The sequence below is a fragment of the Cebidichthys violaceus genome, unplaced genomic scaffold, assembly GCF_023349555.1.
Source record: "Cebidichthys violaceus isolate CVI_PGR_0920_01 unplaced genomic scaffold, fCebVio1.0.p SCAF_11, whole genome shotgun sequence".
NCBI classification, from domain to species: Eukaryota; Metazoa; Chordata; class Actinopteri; order Perciformes; family Stichaeidae; genus Cebidichthys; species Cebidichthys violaceus.
In genome coordinates, this window is record NW_027176274.1 from 1,767,727 (window position 1) to 1,785,870 (window position 18,144).

Sequence of the window (18,144 nt, forward strand, 5' to 3'; positions counted from 1 at the left end):
ATCAGAGAGAATAGATAGGACTGGTTCTTCAGGGTCCTCAGGTCATCTGCACTTCGGCATTAAAAGTGTGAACTTTTGGACCCGAACAACAACCGCAACAATGTGAATCACTTCCTCTTTGGTGAGCCAATGAATGATGGTCAAATGGATGACATCACAGCTCATTCAAATCAACGCAACACAACTGCTGCCAACTTTAGGACACTGTTGTTTTCTTACGTGTGATATTTATCAAACTTATTTTTCTCATGAAGTTGAAATGACACAATCTAGATATGTATATTTTTCCTTAACAATCGGAGAGAAACACATTGGCGATATTTACAAATTATTGTAATTTATAAGCGCACAAAACACACAGTTAATATGCTCTCCTCAGAGCCAAACAACCATTTTACATCACTGGTGGTAAAACGCACTTCACTCAAACTGGACACAAAATAAAACTCTACAAGTCTTTTTCATTTCCAACAATCACCCACGCTGGTTTAATTCAGAGTTCTACGTGAAGATATGCCAACTCCACCCCGCCGTCTCTCTCTCTGCCTCAGTGCTATTAATAGCTCCATGAACAAGTCTGTCGCTGTGCGACGAAGGTCGGAGAGAAACTTTTAAATTAGGCCTTGAAGATCTGATACCAATGAAGATTCAGCAACTGAATTATGAATTTATCGGCTCAATTTGGTCAGAAGTGGATTTTGGTGGACTGCTGAGGGGAAATCACTGAACGTTTACCAGCGCGTTTCCCAATCGGTGAACAAGAGATGAATCATGCGCAAAGGATTGTGGGTGTTTACAAGGAGGGAACGTACACGCATCCTTCAAAATCCTCTGAACGAAGGACTCAGTCCTCCGTAGAATGTGAACGTTTCACCGACATTGGAAAAGTCCTTCGATGGATATGATGACGGTGCATCCTTGAAGTTAAGGATCCTTTTATTCACTTTAACATCGGAGTTATTTTGAAGTGAAACAGGTTTTAATGGAGTGATGAAACGTGTGTGTGTGTGTGTGTGTGTGTGTGTGCGCGTGTGTGTGTGTGTGTGTGTGTGTGTGTGTGTGTGTGTGTGTGTGTGTGTGTCATATTGTAGGAGTAATACATTATACTGTGTTGGTGGTGTTCAGTGCTGCAGTAAGCAAACCCTTCTGCAGTGAAACCAACTGACACTGTCCTCAAGTAACCCTGAAGGAGAGAGAGAGAGAGAGAGAGAGAGAGAGAGAGAGAGAGAGAGAGAGAGAGAGAGCGAGAGAGACACAGAGACAGAGAGCGACAGAGAGAGAGAGAGACATAGAGAGAAACACACAGAGAGACAGAGAGAGAGAGACAGACACACAGAGAGAGAGAGCGAGAGAGAGAGAGAGACATAGAGAGAGACACACAGAGAGACAGAGAGAGAGAGACAGAGAGAGAGACAGAGAGAGAGAGAGAGAGAGAGAGACAGAGAGAGAGACACACAGAAAGACAGAGAGAGAGAGACAGAGAGAGAAAGAGAGAGAGAGAGACAGAGAGAGAGAGAGAGACAGAGAGAAAGAGAGAGAGAGAGAGAGAGAGAAAGAGAGAGAGAGAGAGAGAGAGGGAGAGAGACAGAGAGAGAGAGAGAGAGAGAGAGAGAGAGGGAGACAGAGAGAGAGAGACAGAGAGAGGGAGAGAGAGAGAGAGAGAGAGAGAGAGAGAGAGAGAGAGAGATAACAATGGTTCAGTCTAAACCAGTACCCGGCCTTAGGGAAAAGACTGCTGCACCAGTAGTGTGTGTGTGTGTGTGTGTGTGTGTGTGTTTGAGACATAAAGACAAATAAAAAGATAACGCCTGAGGTGAACGGAGTGCATCAATCATAAGAAACCAAGAGTCAGGAAATACAAGACTCACAGCTCAGCTGACCTGACAACTACACACACACACACACACACACACACACACACACACACACACACACACACACACACACACATTTAACAATATCTTGCAAACATTAAACATATAGTAAATAAGTAAACCGTAAAACTATCAAAAACTATAATAAGATAATTAATATGACTTTAAGTTTGCATATTATTGCACATATGAAATAAGAAATATGAAATGTTGATATTGCACAGCAGTATATAATTCAATACCAGGTTTAGACAAAAATACAACCTCCGTTAACGTTAGCCGTTAGCTGCTAGCTGTTAGCTGTTAGCTACATACAAACACAGAGTAATGGACTGCTGAACGGTTTTAAAACACCGGGACAAGAAGGAATAAATAAGAGCAAACACAAAGAGACAACAACGTCTGTATCGGCCCAGGATATCACAGCCGACTCGGTACCAAAGTGTCGGTTCTCGTGACATCCTTAGTGGATTAGTGTGGATGGTATGAGAACGCAACCATGTGGTTGTAGTGTGTGTGTGTGTGTGTGTGTGTGTGTGTGTGTGTGTGTGTGTGTGTACAATCATCTCACGTCGTGTGTCTCTGTGTTCTGGCTGATAAGGTTTCCATAGCTACGCCCTCGTGGCTAAATTGTGTCGTCGTTTTGTAGAAAGCCTCGTGGGCGTTCCTCAGGAGGGGTGAACTCGTGACAGGGTGAATGTAGAGCAGTGACCGCTCTGGAGGTGAGCAACAAGCTGAGCAACAAAGACACTTAAAGGCTGCGATTGTTGAATATGACAATTAATGTTTCAGTCCTTAAAATATCAAAAACTAGAGTCTTTTGTCCGAATAACAGTCCAAAACTTAAATATGTATTTAAGTTACAGTGAATGTGAGGAGGAAGTTATGAAGCCACAACAACAACAAAAGTCGTCTTAGATTTAATATTGTACTCTGAGAACATAACAGATTATATTGTAACAGTGTTCCAAATACACATTACACAACACCTACTTAAACTCTAGTTACTTTAGAAAAAGGCAAAAAGAAAACTCAAAAGATGAGGGTCACAGGAAAGAAACACTGCAGTTCTGAATGGAGGATATCAGTAAGAAGTCCACTATCGTCTGTGTACAATTGTTTCAAGTGTGTGTGTGTGTGTGTGTGTGTGTGTGTGTGTGTGTGTGTGTGTGTGTGTGTGTGTCTTCTAGCTGATAGCTGCAGAGCGTTAGCAGATACAGCAGCAGGCGGTCTGTTAACGTTGACAGATTCATAGTTAAGATCCTTTAATGGTTCATATGCACACAATACATCAATGTACTCTGGTACTATTACTGCAGTACTGCATGTATTTTCTAGCTACATTACTAAGGATCACTAGTGCCTCCACTTCACGTTGTACTTTCATAAGTGCTAACTGTTACGACCACAAACACTGCCAAGAGGAACAAGAAGTCTTGGGCTGCTAGCAGCAATACATCAGAACATATTCGTTCTCCACAGCCTGGCAGGAAGTGTGTGTTCATAATTAAAAAACACAGAAAGATGAATTGACCCTGTTGAAGCAGAGTTCAGGCTGCGTTCTGCAGAACGCCTCTGCATGCTGGGAGTTATCAAATATTCATCATCAAGTTCCACACGTCTGGAGTCAATAGTGCGAGCGGCCGGTGAAGTTTAGGTTGGAAAGACTCATGTTTGTTTTGAACACAGGGGGACGACCTCACAAGTACAGTACAATCCAAATATGTAGATATTTATGTTGAAACCAGCATGAACCGATGAGCACGCTACCACACAACGCGTTTCTCTAACAATCTGTGAGCACCTATGACACGAACACCACCGACTCATTCAGGAACCACCAAGTACAATATCAGGCTCAACCGCATTCAGCGCCTTCAATCTACCTCGTGTTTGTTATTAAAACATTGATTTAAGACATCAGAAAAACTAGATCATGAGACTCACTTCCACTTCAGATGAAGACCTGTTCGCTGTACGTTATCCCGCTTTATTACACGACTACTTTCTACAAAAATCAATAATTTCACTCAAAATATTGATTTAAAACTGATGTAATTAAATGATTTTATTGCTTCCACTAAAAGAAGAAATAGTGCTCTCGCTGCATTCGGGGATCATCGGTCTGTTTTCAAAAGCAGCGGTTTGTTATGAAGAAATAACACACCGTAGAATGACGACCAATCAGAATAGAGTATTCAACAAAGCCGCGTAGCCACAGTTTATTTATAACCAAATATAAAAGAAGCCTTGTCAAAACCATGGACTGTATATAAGAAGAGGACGTAGTGGACGTAGACTTATTCTTTGGGACTGTGGCTCAGGGACAGCGGGTCGTCCTCCAACCGTAGACTGTATGTAAGAAGAGGACGTAGTCGTCGTGACGTCACCCGTTGGTTTGTGGACTGATGTTTTGAAGCCTACAGTTCGGCGTTTTGGCCGTCGCCATCTTGGTTTTTTGCAACCAATAAACAGATGTTACCATATTTGGACTGAGGAGGAGTGACGTAGAGACGCCGCATACGTCTCTGGTGTCGACCTGTCAATCACTGTGTAGCCCCGCCCCTAAAGCATCCCCTCTTTATGGTCTGTTTGACTCTAAATGGAGCATAATGTACTAAATGAACATCATGCTGTATTGAAGAAGACTGTAAACTAGAGATTGAGACCATAAACTCATGTTTACAATGTTTACTGAGGGAATAAATCAAGAGAGAAGTAGAGTCATTTTAGACTAGACTTCTATACAACCAGAGGAGTCGCCCCCTGGTGGACACTAGAGAGAATGCAGCTTTAAAGACACTTTTCCATTAGCTTCTCTCAGCAGACCCGGTGGATGCCACAAGCGATGCAAAATCAAAGACATTTATATTTTCCTCACTTTAATGCTCAGGTAGCAGTGCGCTCAGCGCTGCCACCTGTGGCCAGAAGCTGCATTACAAGAACGCTACTCCCGCTCACACCACTTGTAGTAAACGGTGCTTCTTCACGCCTGCTTGCCGTCATTGTTTTTCCTCGTTACCACCAGGAGAACCGACTGTGGTTACCAGCATCCTCTGCGGTGTTCACGGCGAGCAGCGACAGATAAGCAGTCTGCTGGTTGTGTGCAGGCTTGAGGCCGCCCACCTGTTGACTGTGTGTGTGTGTGTGTGTGTATGTGTGTGTGTGTGAGAGACTCAGACAGCCATGATTAAAAGCTGTTGGTAGATAAGCAGATTAATGGAAGGCTTTGAAGACAACCGGGGACACGCTGCCGTCTTCACCTCCTCTGTTCTCTGTTCTCACCGACGTCCACTCTTTACACTCGTCTACTTAACGCTTCCTCTCCTTTCATCACCTCCACTACTCTCTCTCTCTCTCTCTCTCCCTCTCTCTCTCTCTCTCTCTCTCTCTCTCCCTCCAAATCCCCTGTTCACCAGCACTCCTCTTTAATATCACACCGTCTTCAGTTCTACGGTGATGTGAGTATCAGTCATGTTTGAAGCTTCTTCATCACAGCTGTGTTTTCAAACTCAAAGACAGCGGTGGAGAAGAAGTACATCTAAAAGAACAGAATGAATACTGATGAATACTATCAGTATTTCCTGTACTTAAAGGCAGCAAAGACATAAACTCCATGTTCCACTGTGGCTGTTTATTGACAACACATGTATTCAGGAGCTCTATTTGTGCACAGGGGAGAAGCCGTGTTCAAGGGTCATAATTCTCTTCAGTTTCCTGATATTATGTATTAAATTACAGAAGGTTGAGATTGATTGGAGCTCTCATTGGACGTTCTGTAGCCTTGAGATGAAGCAGTGAGTGACCTGAATGGAGGTTTGGGTGAGGAGGTGGGAGGAGAGCAGGACTTCACACCCTCCCTCTAATTAGGTTTAGTGACTTGGATAATTCCCATTATATAAATGAAAATGACCTTATGAAATATTTAAAGCCCCCCCCTCCCCACACACACACACACACACACACACACACACACACACACACACACACACCATCACCAGGAGGGGCAACATGTGCAAAACGCTGCGATAAATCAATAATGTATGACATCCCATCACATCTCACCCTCTGGATTAACAGGCATGATGCACGCACACACACACACACACACACACACACACACACACACACACACACACACACACACACACACACACACACAAACACACAAACTGTACGTGCCTGAACAACATGCTTTCCCCTCAAGCAGACAGATATATATTGATCAAATGAATATATGTATTAACACATATTTTATTCTTACACATACTCATATGTACAAACAGATCTATACATACACACACACACACACACACACACACACACACACGCACACACACACACACATATGTTAACCTATGGGAAATCAATACATCTTTTAAAGGATTCTCCAGAAACATCTGTCCCCCCCGGGGGTCCGTGATTCTTCTTTCCTGTCTTGTTTGCTCTTCTTTTCCTTCAGACCTGGTCTGACCAGATCAGACCTGGTCAGACCAGGTCAAAGACAGTCTTTGAAGAGAGCGTAGACAACACAACGTGTGAACATTCTAAACATATCGTACTGAAGAAGGGCTTTCAGAGGAGAGACTGACCTTCAGTCTGTCTCCTCTCCACGAAGCTCTGGTTCTTAAACTAACCAGCTTCAAAGGGTCAGGGGTCGCTCTGACTCTGGACCTCTCCTCTGTTAAATAAACCAGCAGTACGTTCCTGATCTGAACGCTCAACTACACCACTGATGCACCCTGAGACCTTTGACTCTCCAAAGATCTCCAACTAAATGAAGTCAACACGCCTGAGATCTTTGTGAGATCATCTCTTACTTCTGATAAAAAGTTAAGATTATTATGAACACGGTGTGACAGTGACTGTCTCATGACCTCATAGCCTGCTGACACACACAGCCCCTTTCATACACCCCCCCCCCCCCCCCCCCCCCACACACCTTTAAAACCAACATAACAGACCTGGATACCAGGTTGTGTTCGGGGTGCATGCACTCACAGAGGCTCCATTAAAACACGGCCTTGGGGTCTACGGTCCGGAACAAATTCACTTCTTAATGGTCCCGCCTGAGGCTAGCTAGCTTATAGCCCGTCTCTCCTGTCAGGGAGACTCATCAGAACTCTAGTGGCTGGGCCACATTTGTTCTTTTGTTGTTCCTACGTTAGCTACGAGGCTAATGGAGCCAAGCTTGCTTCTTCAATGACTACAAAGCCTGCAGGGGGGGGGGGGGGGCACTCTCAGCTTTATCTTTTAATCCGTTGAGACATTTCAGCCGTCTCTTTGCCCCCCCTCCCCCCCAAAAAAAAGACAAGCCCAGATGAAGCTGTGCAGAAGTTTGCGTTCACCAGCTAACTGCCAGGCTTAGCGTCAAAGCTAACTGAAGTAACCGGAGCAGGAGTTCCCCTCGAGGGTCGGCTCGGGTGTCGTTCTTCTGGACTGGACGTGAACAAAGTGGGCCGTCACTCACCGCTCTCACAAGTCCTCTCTGCGTGACCTTTTGCTTCCCTACGCTGAGTTTCACTAATCCCAACGTTGTCGGTTCAAACTTTCTCTTTCGCCGGTGAGTTTCCTCCTCCAGTCTGTTTATCCACAGACGCCTCTTATCTCCCAGCATGCCGTTTCCCCAAGTGATTCAATTCAGTGACTTCTCACAGGAAATGATTTCCACGTTTTCACTTCTTTGATTATGAACCTCATTGTGGATAAGAACAACCTTTAAATGCAGACTCTCATCTATTCTCTCCATCTCTAACACCTTCACCTCCCATCCTCCCATCCTCTCCTCCTCTCCTCCTCTCCTCCTCTTTGTTCCCATCACGTGTCCCTGGTCTCTTTCCAGGAATTGGGCCTGGCCTAATTCCACATTAGTGAGATTGATGGAGCCGGGGGCTCGCTGCAATCTCTGGCTGCAGATAACCGTGTAAGCAGCCAGCATGTAAACACACTGCGACATAAAGCTCCCATCCTCGCTTAGACTGACCTCTATCGAGCTGTTTTTAGCTGATGAGTATTAGAAACAGGTTTACAGTCAGACGTTGAGTTGATTAAATGACAAAACAGAGACAAAAATATACTTTTTCTGTCTATTAAAACTAATATTAATGGAAATAATCCTGGTTAAATTTGGAGCAAAAATGTATATCTATTAAAAGTATCTGGTTATCTGGTCCTGAACCAGTCTCAGTGTAGTCCTGATCCTCTATCAGACCTCCATCAGTACAGAGACCATCAGAGAGAAGATGGTCTGTTTCTACAGAGTTATTCTTGATGATGTCATCGGAGCCACCGGGTCGGATTCTGGTGAAACCAGATGAACTCATGCAGGTTCACCAGAACCTCCTTCAGCTCAGACTCCAGCAGAGACCTGGTCCACCACGGACAGACCCAGATCCTCCAGCAGAGACCTGGTCCACCGTGGACAGACCCAGATCCGGCTTCACCTGCAGCCTTGGACCTGCAGTCGGAGCTCCGGAGGGAGGAGGAGAGCTCAGCTCCCGGCAGCAGCAGCAGCAGCAGCAGCATCTCCTCCTCCTCCTCCTCCTCCTCCTCCTCCTCAAGGAGCAGAGCTTCTCCTCTCTGCTGGAGACCCAGGACGTATTGCTGGACCCGCTGGAGGGAAGGGAGGCAACGGGAGAACCAGAACCAGGACTGAGAGGGTCAGACTGTCAGACCCTGCTGCAGTAGAATGAGAGGTTTTCTAAAGGGACTCTGGTGCTCAGAGACACTACAGCTTTAGTCCACAGGGACCAACAGAACCAACAGAACATGAAGGTTCCTTGTAGTAACTTTAACTTGTTTAAAACTGGTTGTTTTTAACACTTTGGTTGAAATACTGAATTCTAAACACGACAATGTTAAACATTTCCTTAGTGGAGGAAAAGACATTTGATGGTTAATGAACGGAATTAATTATTTTCTGTCTAATAACCGAGTTATATAATAAAAAATGAGAATTTCTGGAGTTTATGTTGCTGCTTCCAGGGCTAAGATGTAATAACGGTAATATAATGAATGGCTTCACAATCCTCAACCTGTAATCCTGTTACTTAAGCTGCAGAGCAAACTCAGCCTGTGTGTGTTTGTGTCAGAGCAACATGAAGGCTCCCACTGTCCTTCAGTCCAGAAATAGAGCACAGAAAGCCCTCTTTGTGTTTGACACGTCCATAAAGTGACCGACTGTTGTGCTTCTGTGTGTGCATGTTTTCCCAACACATTGCTTCTGACTGGGAGAGCCGATGACAGGATCACTTAAAGAAACACAGATAAAACCGGTGTGAACCAAAACATCAGCTTCATGTTGCACGAGGAATAAAGGACAATGGCTCGTGATTGTAAAAGGTTCTGAACAACTAAATACACTGAGACCAGATGGCAAACTAAAAGCTTCACGCGTTAAAGCTGCATTCTCTCTAATGTCCACCAGGGGGCGACTCCTCTGGTTGTATAGAAGTCTAGTCTAAAATGACTCTACTTCTCTCTTGATTTATTCCCTCAGTAAACATTGTAAACATGAGTTTATGGTCTCAATCTCTAGTTTACAGTCTTCTTCAATACAGCATGATGTTCATTTAGTACATTATGCTCCATTTAGAGTCAAACAGACTATAAAGAGGGGATGATTTAGGGGCGGGGCTACACACTGATTGACAGGTCTTTGTCTGGGAGTTGTCCGTGTTCTCGTCTTTTAACTTTATCCCTTTTGACTTTCAACAACATGGCGACGGCCAAAAAACCGAGATGACGACGGCCGAAATGTCAAACTCAAGGTTTTAAAACAGCGGCCCACAAACCAACGGGTGACCTCAATCTGTTGATCTGTGGACATTTTGAACGGACTTTATTAGCACTGTCAGCAGGAACGGCAGCAGGCTGCCTCACAGCTAAGACTATCTGATAAGCGGATGGTAGAGCAGCTAAAGAGCAGAGGCAGTGGTGTGAATGGCGGTACTCACCGGTTTGGGCATCGTTCTCCTCTCTCCGCCCGTCCCCGGTTGCTGAGAAAACAAAAAGAAGTCGTCCTCCGTCTTCCCGCCTCTCTCCAGGGGCCACCGGCGCCTGGGACAAGAAGACAAAACGCACCGACGTCAGCTAACACACGGCATTGACATCAGACTCAAGAGTTCCCTTCAGGCGGTTCTGTTTTGTCTTTTCTGTCTCTCTCGACATCTAGCCGTCACTATCTAGAGAGACGCTGACAGGAAACTGTCAAAGGAGACGTTCAAAGGTCGGGGTGGAAACAAAGAGAGGACACTTCACAGATGTGTTAAGTGTCCTCTGTTGTTTCCCTGCAGACGCCAACAAATCAAAGAGTTTAATAAGGGGAAAGAGAACCTGCAGGGAGGAACATTTTAGCAATCTTCTGGTGGAACCAGTACAGTGTGGTCTAACCGGGAGACAGAAAAGCCACTTCCATGGCGTCTTTAAAGGTGTTTGAAGTCATGCTCGTCAGCTCAATGGCTGGAGCCTCAAACAGACAGAGAGCAGTTGGAAGGTGTCCCATAGGTGCCTGATCTTTGTGGCGTGTGAGGACAGAAATAGACCTTTCTCAAGTGTCAGCGCGCAGAATTAAACCGGGCTCAGTCCAGAGCTTGAGCTCAGTCTGAGGACAGAAAACTAGTGTTGAGTCTAAAGTGCTAGAAAGGTTTGTTCTGCACAAAATGACCAGAATATACCATGCTTTAGGGGCGGGGCTACACGCTGATTGACAGGTCTCTACCAGAGACGTATACGGCGTCTCTACCTCACTCCTCCTCAGTCCAGATTTGGTCACTTCCTGTTCACTGGTTGCAAAGAAAGCCAAGATGGCGACGGCCGAAACGCCGAACTGTAGGCTTCAAAACGTCAGTCCGCAAACCAATGAGTGTCGTCACGACGACTACGTCCTCTTCTTCAATACAGTCTACGGTTGAAGGACGACCCGCCGTTCCCACTGAGGACAAATATCCTGTTCCATTAATATCATTACCATATGTGTGTGTTGGATCTCCGCTCTGACTCAGTTACGAACTGGTGAAGATATGCCATCAACTCTGTGAATTACAAACTATTAATAACCAGAGTTGTGCAGCTCTTACGAGTCGATGTAGGTCACGGCTCTCTTAAAGCCTCTGTCGCTGTCCTGGATGTTTCCTCCTCCATTAAAAAAAACCTTCTCCCGACCGACAAAAAGGGACTTCTGCATTATTTGAAGTGCAGTGAAAGGCAAACTGCCAATGTTACATCCACATCAGAGAGCACTGATACGCTTTTAAAGTCTCTCTTTCATGTGGCACGGAGCTGCGGGGCGCGACCCGCTAATCAATGATCCGTCAAGACCTCCCAGCATCCCTCAGTGAGTCCTGGAGGCACGCGAGGTCTCTGTTCAACCAGGCCGACCTCATTCTGAAGACCCGGATTCAGCCGCCAAACAGTGTTTAATGTGTGCTTTTAAACAGAGATCTTAACACTTCAAAATCAGTAGTTATTGTCCAGGACAATCTCAACAAAGCAGGTCTTTTATTTGATTTGTTTGCCTCGTCTTCAGTAAATTTAGGATTCATTTGTTCATATGCATATGAGCAAGGGTTTTAAACTCTGACTCAACCTGCCACGAGAGACAAGAATCAATGCATTTCTGCAACGTATAGCCTACAGCGGCATTAATTACAGTTTACGTGTAGCACTCCGATACCAAAAGATTATTCAATCTCTAATATTTGTTCTATATTGCCGTAAAAAAACATCTTCAAACAACTGGATTCATTCAAACTTAAACACCTCATGATGAGGTCATACTTAACCTTCATCCAAAACTAGTTTTTACTGAGTGGAGCTTGAACCCGTCATAATGTAACTCAACGCAACCTCCGTTAACGTTAGCCGTTAGCTCGGTTATTTAGCCGAGCTAACGGCTAACGTTAGCTTGCTCTCCTGCTGCTGATTTCAACTCAGATGTGTTGTTCACTACGTAGCATCATCGGGGGAACAAGTAGTGCTTAACCTCAGGTGTGTAGTTTGCACGTGCTCAGTAGCGACTGGGCCGGGTGTAGGGATCGGGTAGAGAGCGACTAACGAGCTAATAAATGATAGGATTACTTGATATCTGAGACTCGCGTACTCGCCGAGACCTGATCCAGTGTTTTAGGCTCTGATGCAGCTGGACCACACACATCCTGAATGTGCTGGTTAAATATCAGACGCCCCAGAACCTTAATAAGTGCCGGTCCCTCGGCCAGAAGTCTAAAATCTGACGCAGGCAGACTTAATAAAAGTGCACAATAGGCAGCGTGTGGTGAGTTCATCGGCTTTAAACCTGCTTCTCTTATCAGTAGAACAGAGCGAGCGAGTCAGGAGAGGAACAGAAGGATTCAAAGCTCGCCTTGACCCACATACCTGCACACAGGAGATAGCTGCAGACGCTGAGTGTGCAGCGCTGCAGAGCAAGATTAATATATTCTGGATGAACTTCCAGCTCTACTCTAGCTCCTCCTCCTCTTTCATTCTGTGTTAATGCTCGATAACTTAAGCTTTGTTCTCCACCCTGCGAGGTGAAGGTGATCACCATCCACAAGATTTAATAGGTTCAAATGCTCCAGGCTGTATGGAAACACACACACACACACACACACACACACACACACACACACACACACACACAGATCTAAGGGTGACCTTTAGCGTGCGCTGCAGCTGAAAAGCATCCGGAGCTTTTCTAAACACAGGTCCGCTCTGTTCAGCAGCCCACCACCTCGTCAATGTACCAGGCTTCAGGGTGAGTCTGCGTCTCTTCATTCAGGGAAACCAGACGGCCGACGCAGCTTCCAGGTCACCGTTCACGCAGAATGAGACTCTTTGTTTAAACTGGCGCTTTGGGGGCCCGGTAGCGTCCGCAGACGGCGATGCGAGCGCCGAGCGTGAACGGAGACGTTTTACACTCGGTGTGTCCGTTCGTTGCGTTACCCTCTGAAACGAGCCAGAGGACGAACAAACAGCAAGAACTGTGAGGAAGCAAAAAGACAGATTGTATAGAAGTCTAGTCTAAAATGACTCTACTTCTCTCTAGTGTCCAGCAGGGGGCGACTCCTCTGGTTGTATAGAAGTCTAGTCTAAAATGACTCTACTTCTCTCTAGTGTCCAGCAGGGGGCGACTCCTCTGGTTGTATAGAAGTCTAGTCTAAAATGACTCTACTTCTCTCTAATGACCATCAGGGGGCGACTCCTCTGGTTGTATAGAAGTCTAGTCTAAAATGACTCTACTTCTCTCTAGTGTCCACCAGGGGGCGACTCCTCTGGTTGTATAGAAGTCTAGTCTAAAATGACTCTACTTCTCTCTAATGACCATCAGGGGGCGACTCCTCTGGTTGTATAGAAGTCTAGTCTAAAATGACTCTACTTCTCTCTTGATTTATTCCCTCAGTAAACATTGTAAACATGAGTTTATGGTCTCAATCTCTAGTTTACAGTCTTCTTCAATACAGCATGATGTTCATTTAGTACATTATGGAACATTTAGAGTCAAACAGACCATAAAGCAGGGGATGATTTAGGGGCGGGGCTACACAGTGATTGACAGGTCTCTACGTCACTCCTCCTCAGTCCAGATGTGGTCACTTCCTGTTCACTGGTTGATAAAAAAGCCAAGTTGGCGACGCAAAATTGCCAAACTCGAGACTTCAAAAACATCCACAGACGCTCAGAAAATGATTCAGATGTTTGATGTTCAGTGTTTTGCTCGACAGCACAGGACTGACGGTGGACTGAACTCTCCGTGCGACGTGGGTTAAACCTGAGACCACCACACTAATCCGCACATGGAGGATAAAGGATCTAAATATGAGGGTGAGGTCACGTTACAGCAGAGACAGATACAGAGACAGTGAAAGTCAGGGACGGAAAGAGAAACTAGATCACATCTGTCAGTTAACCTGGTCGTGATACTGACCAAGTAAAACACCTGCACTGTACCTTTAACAGCTGCAACTCACTCATGTTCATTATTGATTATTAGATTGTTGAATATTTGACATTTTAACATCAGAGTGAATGATTGTAACGGATGTTTCTGGTGCGTCGCTTTTGTTTCATTATCTCTTTTATTCGGGGTTTAACTGGACTGGACATGAAGTAACCGTATTTAAGATTAAAGATTAAAAGTGTAAATGTGAATTAAGACAAGAGAGAAACTCTGAGGGAAAGACAGGGAGATGCAAGCTACCTCCAACAAGCTCAACGAGCATCAAATCTGACATTCCCGCCTTCAACCGGCCGCGTGACAGAGGCCCACATCACGACCGACAGGTACACCGTAGACCAGCTGTAGACCAGCTTCAGACCACCTGTAGACCAGCTGTAGACCAGCTTCAGACCAGCTGTAGACCAGCTTCAGACCACCTGTAGACCAGCTGTAGTCCAGCTTCAGACCAGCTTCAGACCAGCTGTAGACCAGCCGTAGACCAGCTGTAGTCCAGCTTCAGACCAGCCGTAGACCAGCCGTAGACCAGCTTCAGACCAGCTGTAGACCAGCTTCAGACCAGCCGTAGGACCAGCCGTAGAACCAGCCATAGACCAGCCGTAGACCAGCTGTAGACCAGCTGTAGACCAGCCGTAGACCAGCTTCAGACCAGCTGTAGACCAGCTTCAGACCAGCCGTAGACCAGCTTCAGACCAGCTGTAGACCAGCTTCAGACCAGCCGTAGACAACCTTCAGACCAGCTGTAGACCAGCTGTAGACCAGCTTCAGACCAGCTGTAGACCAGCTTCAGACCAGCCGTAGACAAGCTTCAGACCAGCCGTAGACCAGCTTCAGACCAGCCGTAGACAAGCTTCAGACCAGCTGTAGACCAGCTTCAGACCAGCCGTAGAACCAGCCGTAGACAAGCTTCAGACCAGCTGTAGACCAGCTTCAGACCAGCCGTAGAACCAGCCGTAGACAAGCTTCAGACCAGCTGTAGACCAGCTTCAGACCAGCCGTAGACAAGCTTCAGACCAGCTGTAGACCAGCTTCAGACCAGCCGTAGAACCAGCCGTAGACCAGCTTCAGACCAGCTGTAGACCAGCTTCAGACCAGCCGTAAACCAGCTTCAGACCAGCCGTAGACCAGCTTCACTCAGCAGTGGCTTCACACAGCATTTAGCGGTCATGAAATATGAATGTGTCTGTTTGAGTATGCAGGAACAAATTCGGAGCGATATGCACAACATCAACCTGTTGATTTGCAGCCCCACCACACCGCTGTGAGGCGGCCATGTTGGGAGGGTGACTGCTCGTGACATTATTCAACAGGTTACTAATATATTGCAGAGAGAAATCTAAAACCGGCCGTCAGAGGTGTCTCGTGTCAGGACGCACAGAGCCTCTCTCTCAAATGAGCTGTAATTCGGTCCTCCGGAGGGGGCGGGGCCAAGAGCAGCAGGAGGAGGGGGAGGGGGGGGGCTGAGTGACAGCGGTAACAGCCAATCAGAGACTCCTCTCTCCACCTGACTCCGGACGCAGCGTCTGTTGGTGCCAGCTGGAGTCGCGAGCATACGTGGGCGCGCGCGCCGGTGTCGCTGTATTCAGGTGGTGTGTGCACGCGGCAGAGTTCTGCGTGGTTTCACCTGAACTCACCTAAAACTACCGCGGAGCACGAGGTTACCGCGTCACTCATCCCTCTGCGTGTAACCGCGTGCTTTCTGGTATCATAGCAACAAGTGTCATCTGTTGTTGTTGTTGTTGTGGCTCTTTTAAGTTGCCGTAAACACGCTTTTGGGGGGCATGCGCAGAAGACAACAGACACGCTAAAGGTTGCTCAATCAGCCGGTGGCTACGTTGTTGCAGAAAAGCGTGACGTCAGCAGAAAAAAACAAACAACAACAACAACAAAAAAGTTGCAAACGGCGCAAGAAACATTGTTTCATTGTGAGCGCCACAAAAAGAGCGGAATGTCACCACGCACACACACACACACGCACACAGTGTGAGTGACGGGAACTCTCTGATGCATTCACGGACGACCAACAGGGTCCGTAGAAACGTAAACAGTTGGGTATTTACATGACAACCTATTATGCGCGGTAATAAAGGACGAGCCCCCCCCCCCCCCCCCCCCACACACACACACACATATATGAGCTCCTGTTCTGTTGCGTAACATCTGACTGACACCTCAAAGTGACACCGCTCCACTCACCCGTACACCTCGCGGCCCCGGAACGTGCACGAAGCCGGTCCGAGACGAAGGTGATGCTGTGGAAGAAGTTCCCGGTGAACAAATAAACCCCCCACAGAGTGTGTGTGTGTGTGTGTGTGTGTGTGTGTGTGTGTGTGTGTGAACGGACGGACTCACGAGCTCACTCACCTCTCACTGGCTCCGGCTGAGGATGTGTCCAAACTGTCTCTCTCCCCCTCCTCTCTCTCTCTCTCTCTCTCCCCCCTCCTCTCTCTCTCTCTCTCTCTCTCTCTCTCTCTCTCTCTCTCTCTCTCTCTCTCTCGCTCTCTCTCTCTCTCTCTCTCTCTCTCTCTCTCTCTCTCTCTCTTCCCTCCTCCTCCTCCTCAGCGCGACTTTATGTCTCCACGAGCGAGTAAAAATAGCGCGCCCCGCTGCGTTTCACCGGACGGCCGCGCGCTCAGATGATCCGGTGCCGTACCGACACACGACCGGAGGAAGAGGTGCGGACAGTCAATATGGCTGACGACCTCACCGTATGCACCGAGGCGTGGTGAGTCCTGCAGATCCCCCCCCCCCATGACTGAAACTGCAGAGCTGAAGCAGGAGGTCCAAACTTTATAAATAGTTCACTGATGATATTAAACTGTATTAATCGGTTTATTAAAGATGTACAATAGATATTATAGACACAAACTAACCCTAACCCGTTAGATAACGCCTCATTTGCATATTTAAACATAACATTTCAGAAAACTTGTAACAGAATAGCTGCTGGTGTTGGTGTGAGTGATGAAGTGGTGAAGTGTGATGGTGATATCTACTAGTTCATGTTGTGACCCTCTTCACCTGGAGACTCTTCTAAATGTCTGGACTTTAACTAAACGTCTCTTTAAAGGAGCTTTTCTATTTTATTAATACAAACATGGAGACAACTACAAGAAAAACTTGTAATATAAAATAATCGTGTTGATGTAATGAACCCTGAGAGACACTGAACCCTGAGAGACACTGAACCCTGAGAGACACACTGAACACTGAGAGACACACTGAACCCTGAGAGAGACACTGAACACTGAGAGACACACTGAACCCTGAGAGAGACACTGAACCCTGAGAGACACTGAACCCTGAGAGACACTGAACCCTGAGAGACACTGAACACTGAGAGACACACTGAACACTGAGAGACACACTGAACCCTGAGAGACACACTGAACACTGAGAGACACACTGAACCCTGAGAGAGACACTGAACACTGAGAGACACACTGAACCCTGAGAGACACTGAACCCTGAGAGACACTGAACCCTGAGAGACACTGAACCCTGAGACACACTGAACACTGAGAGACACACTGAACACTGAGAGACACACTGAACCCTGAGAGACACACTGAACACTGAGAGACACACTGAACCCTGAGAGAGACACTGAACCCTGAGAGACACTGAACCATGAGACCCTGAACCCTGAGAGACACTGAACCCTGAGAGACCCTGAACCCTGAGACACTGAACCCTGAGAGACCCTGAACCCTGAGACCCTGAACCCTGAGAGACACTGAACCCTGAGAGACACACTGAACCATGAGACACCCTGAACCCTGAGAGGACTCCTGTCTTCTCTCCGCTGTCTTCAGGCAGCAGCTTCATGAAGTCCTGCTGTGCATTAAACAGGATTACGGTAATCTGACGGTGAACCAGATGACACGAGTCTCTTCCAGTAACTCAGGTCACTTAAAGTCTCACTAAGTGTCTCAAGAGTTGACCTGATGATTATGAAACCTTAACGTGTGTTTATGTTGTTATGACGGAACAAAACAGTGCTCATACAAATCTGACAAGTCGTTTCAGGAACAATTGAAGAAGTCATCTTCCTAATAATAATAATAATAATAATAATAAGTATCATTGATTGATTATAGGATTCTATAGTCATGACGTCAGGCTGTAAGATTGTGGGTTCTGATTGTTGTAGTCTTCTTGTTGTACAGCACCGCCCCCTGGTGGCCACTTCTGGACACGACAGCAGTACAACAACAACGTACACAACAATAAATCAAAAATACCTTTAGTGTGTACTCGTAAAAATGATTTAGGAGAAGAGAAGACTGAAGAATGTTTAACTTTAATTACTTTTAT

General features: G+C 46.4%; 1 protein-coding gene across 3 annotated transcripts in view; it reads right to left on the minus strand.

Moving 5' to 3' along the window:
* LOC137892093 (radixin) overlaps positions 1-16,491 on the minus strand; it is a 28,591-nt gene extending 12,100 nt beyond the window's left edge. Inside the window, exons 1-2 of one of the 3 annotated variants that reach the window (XM_068737012.1) lie at positions 16,192-16,491; positions 9,830-9,932 (exon numbers count right to left, since the gene is read on the minus strand). In XM_068737012.1, coding sequence (XP_068593113.1) covers positions 9,830-9,841 — 12 coding nt within the window. In that variant the 5' untranslated portion in view covers positions 9,842-9,932; positions 16,192-16,491. Of the gene's footprint in view, positions 1-9,829; positions 9,933-16,023; positions 16,152-16,179 lie in introns of those variants that run through there. The other 2 variants (XM_068737025.1, XM_068737018.1) reach the window with 2 other exon arrangements.
* Between the last annotated feature and the right edge of the window lie 1,653 nt (positions 16,492-18,144).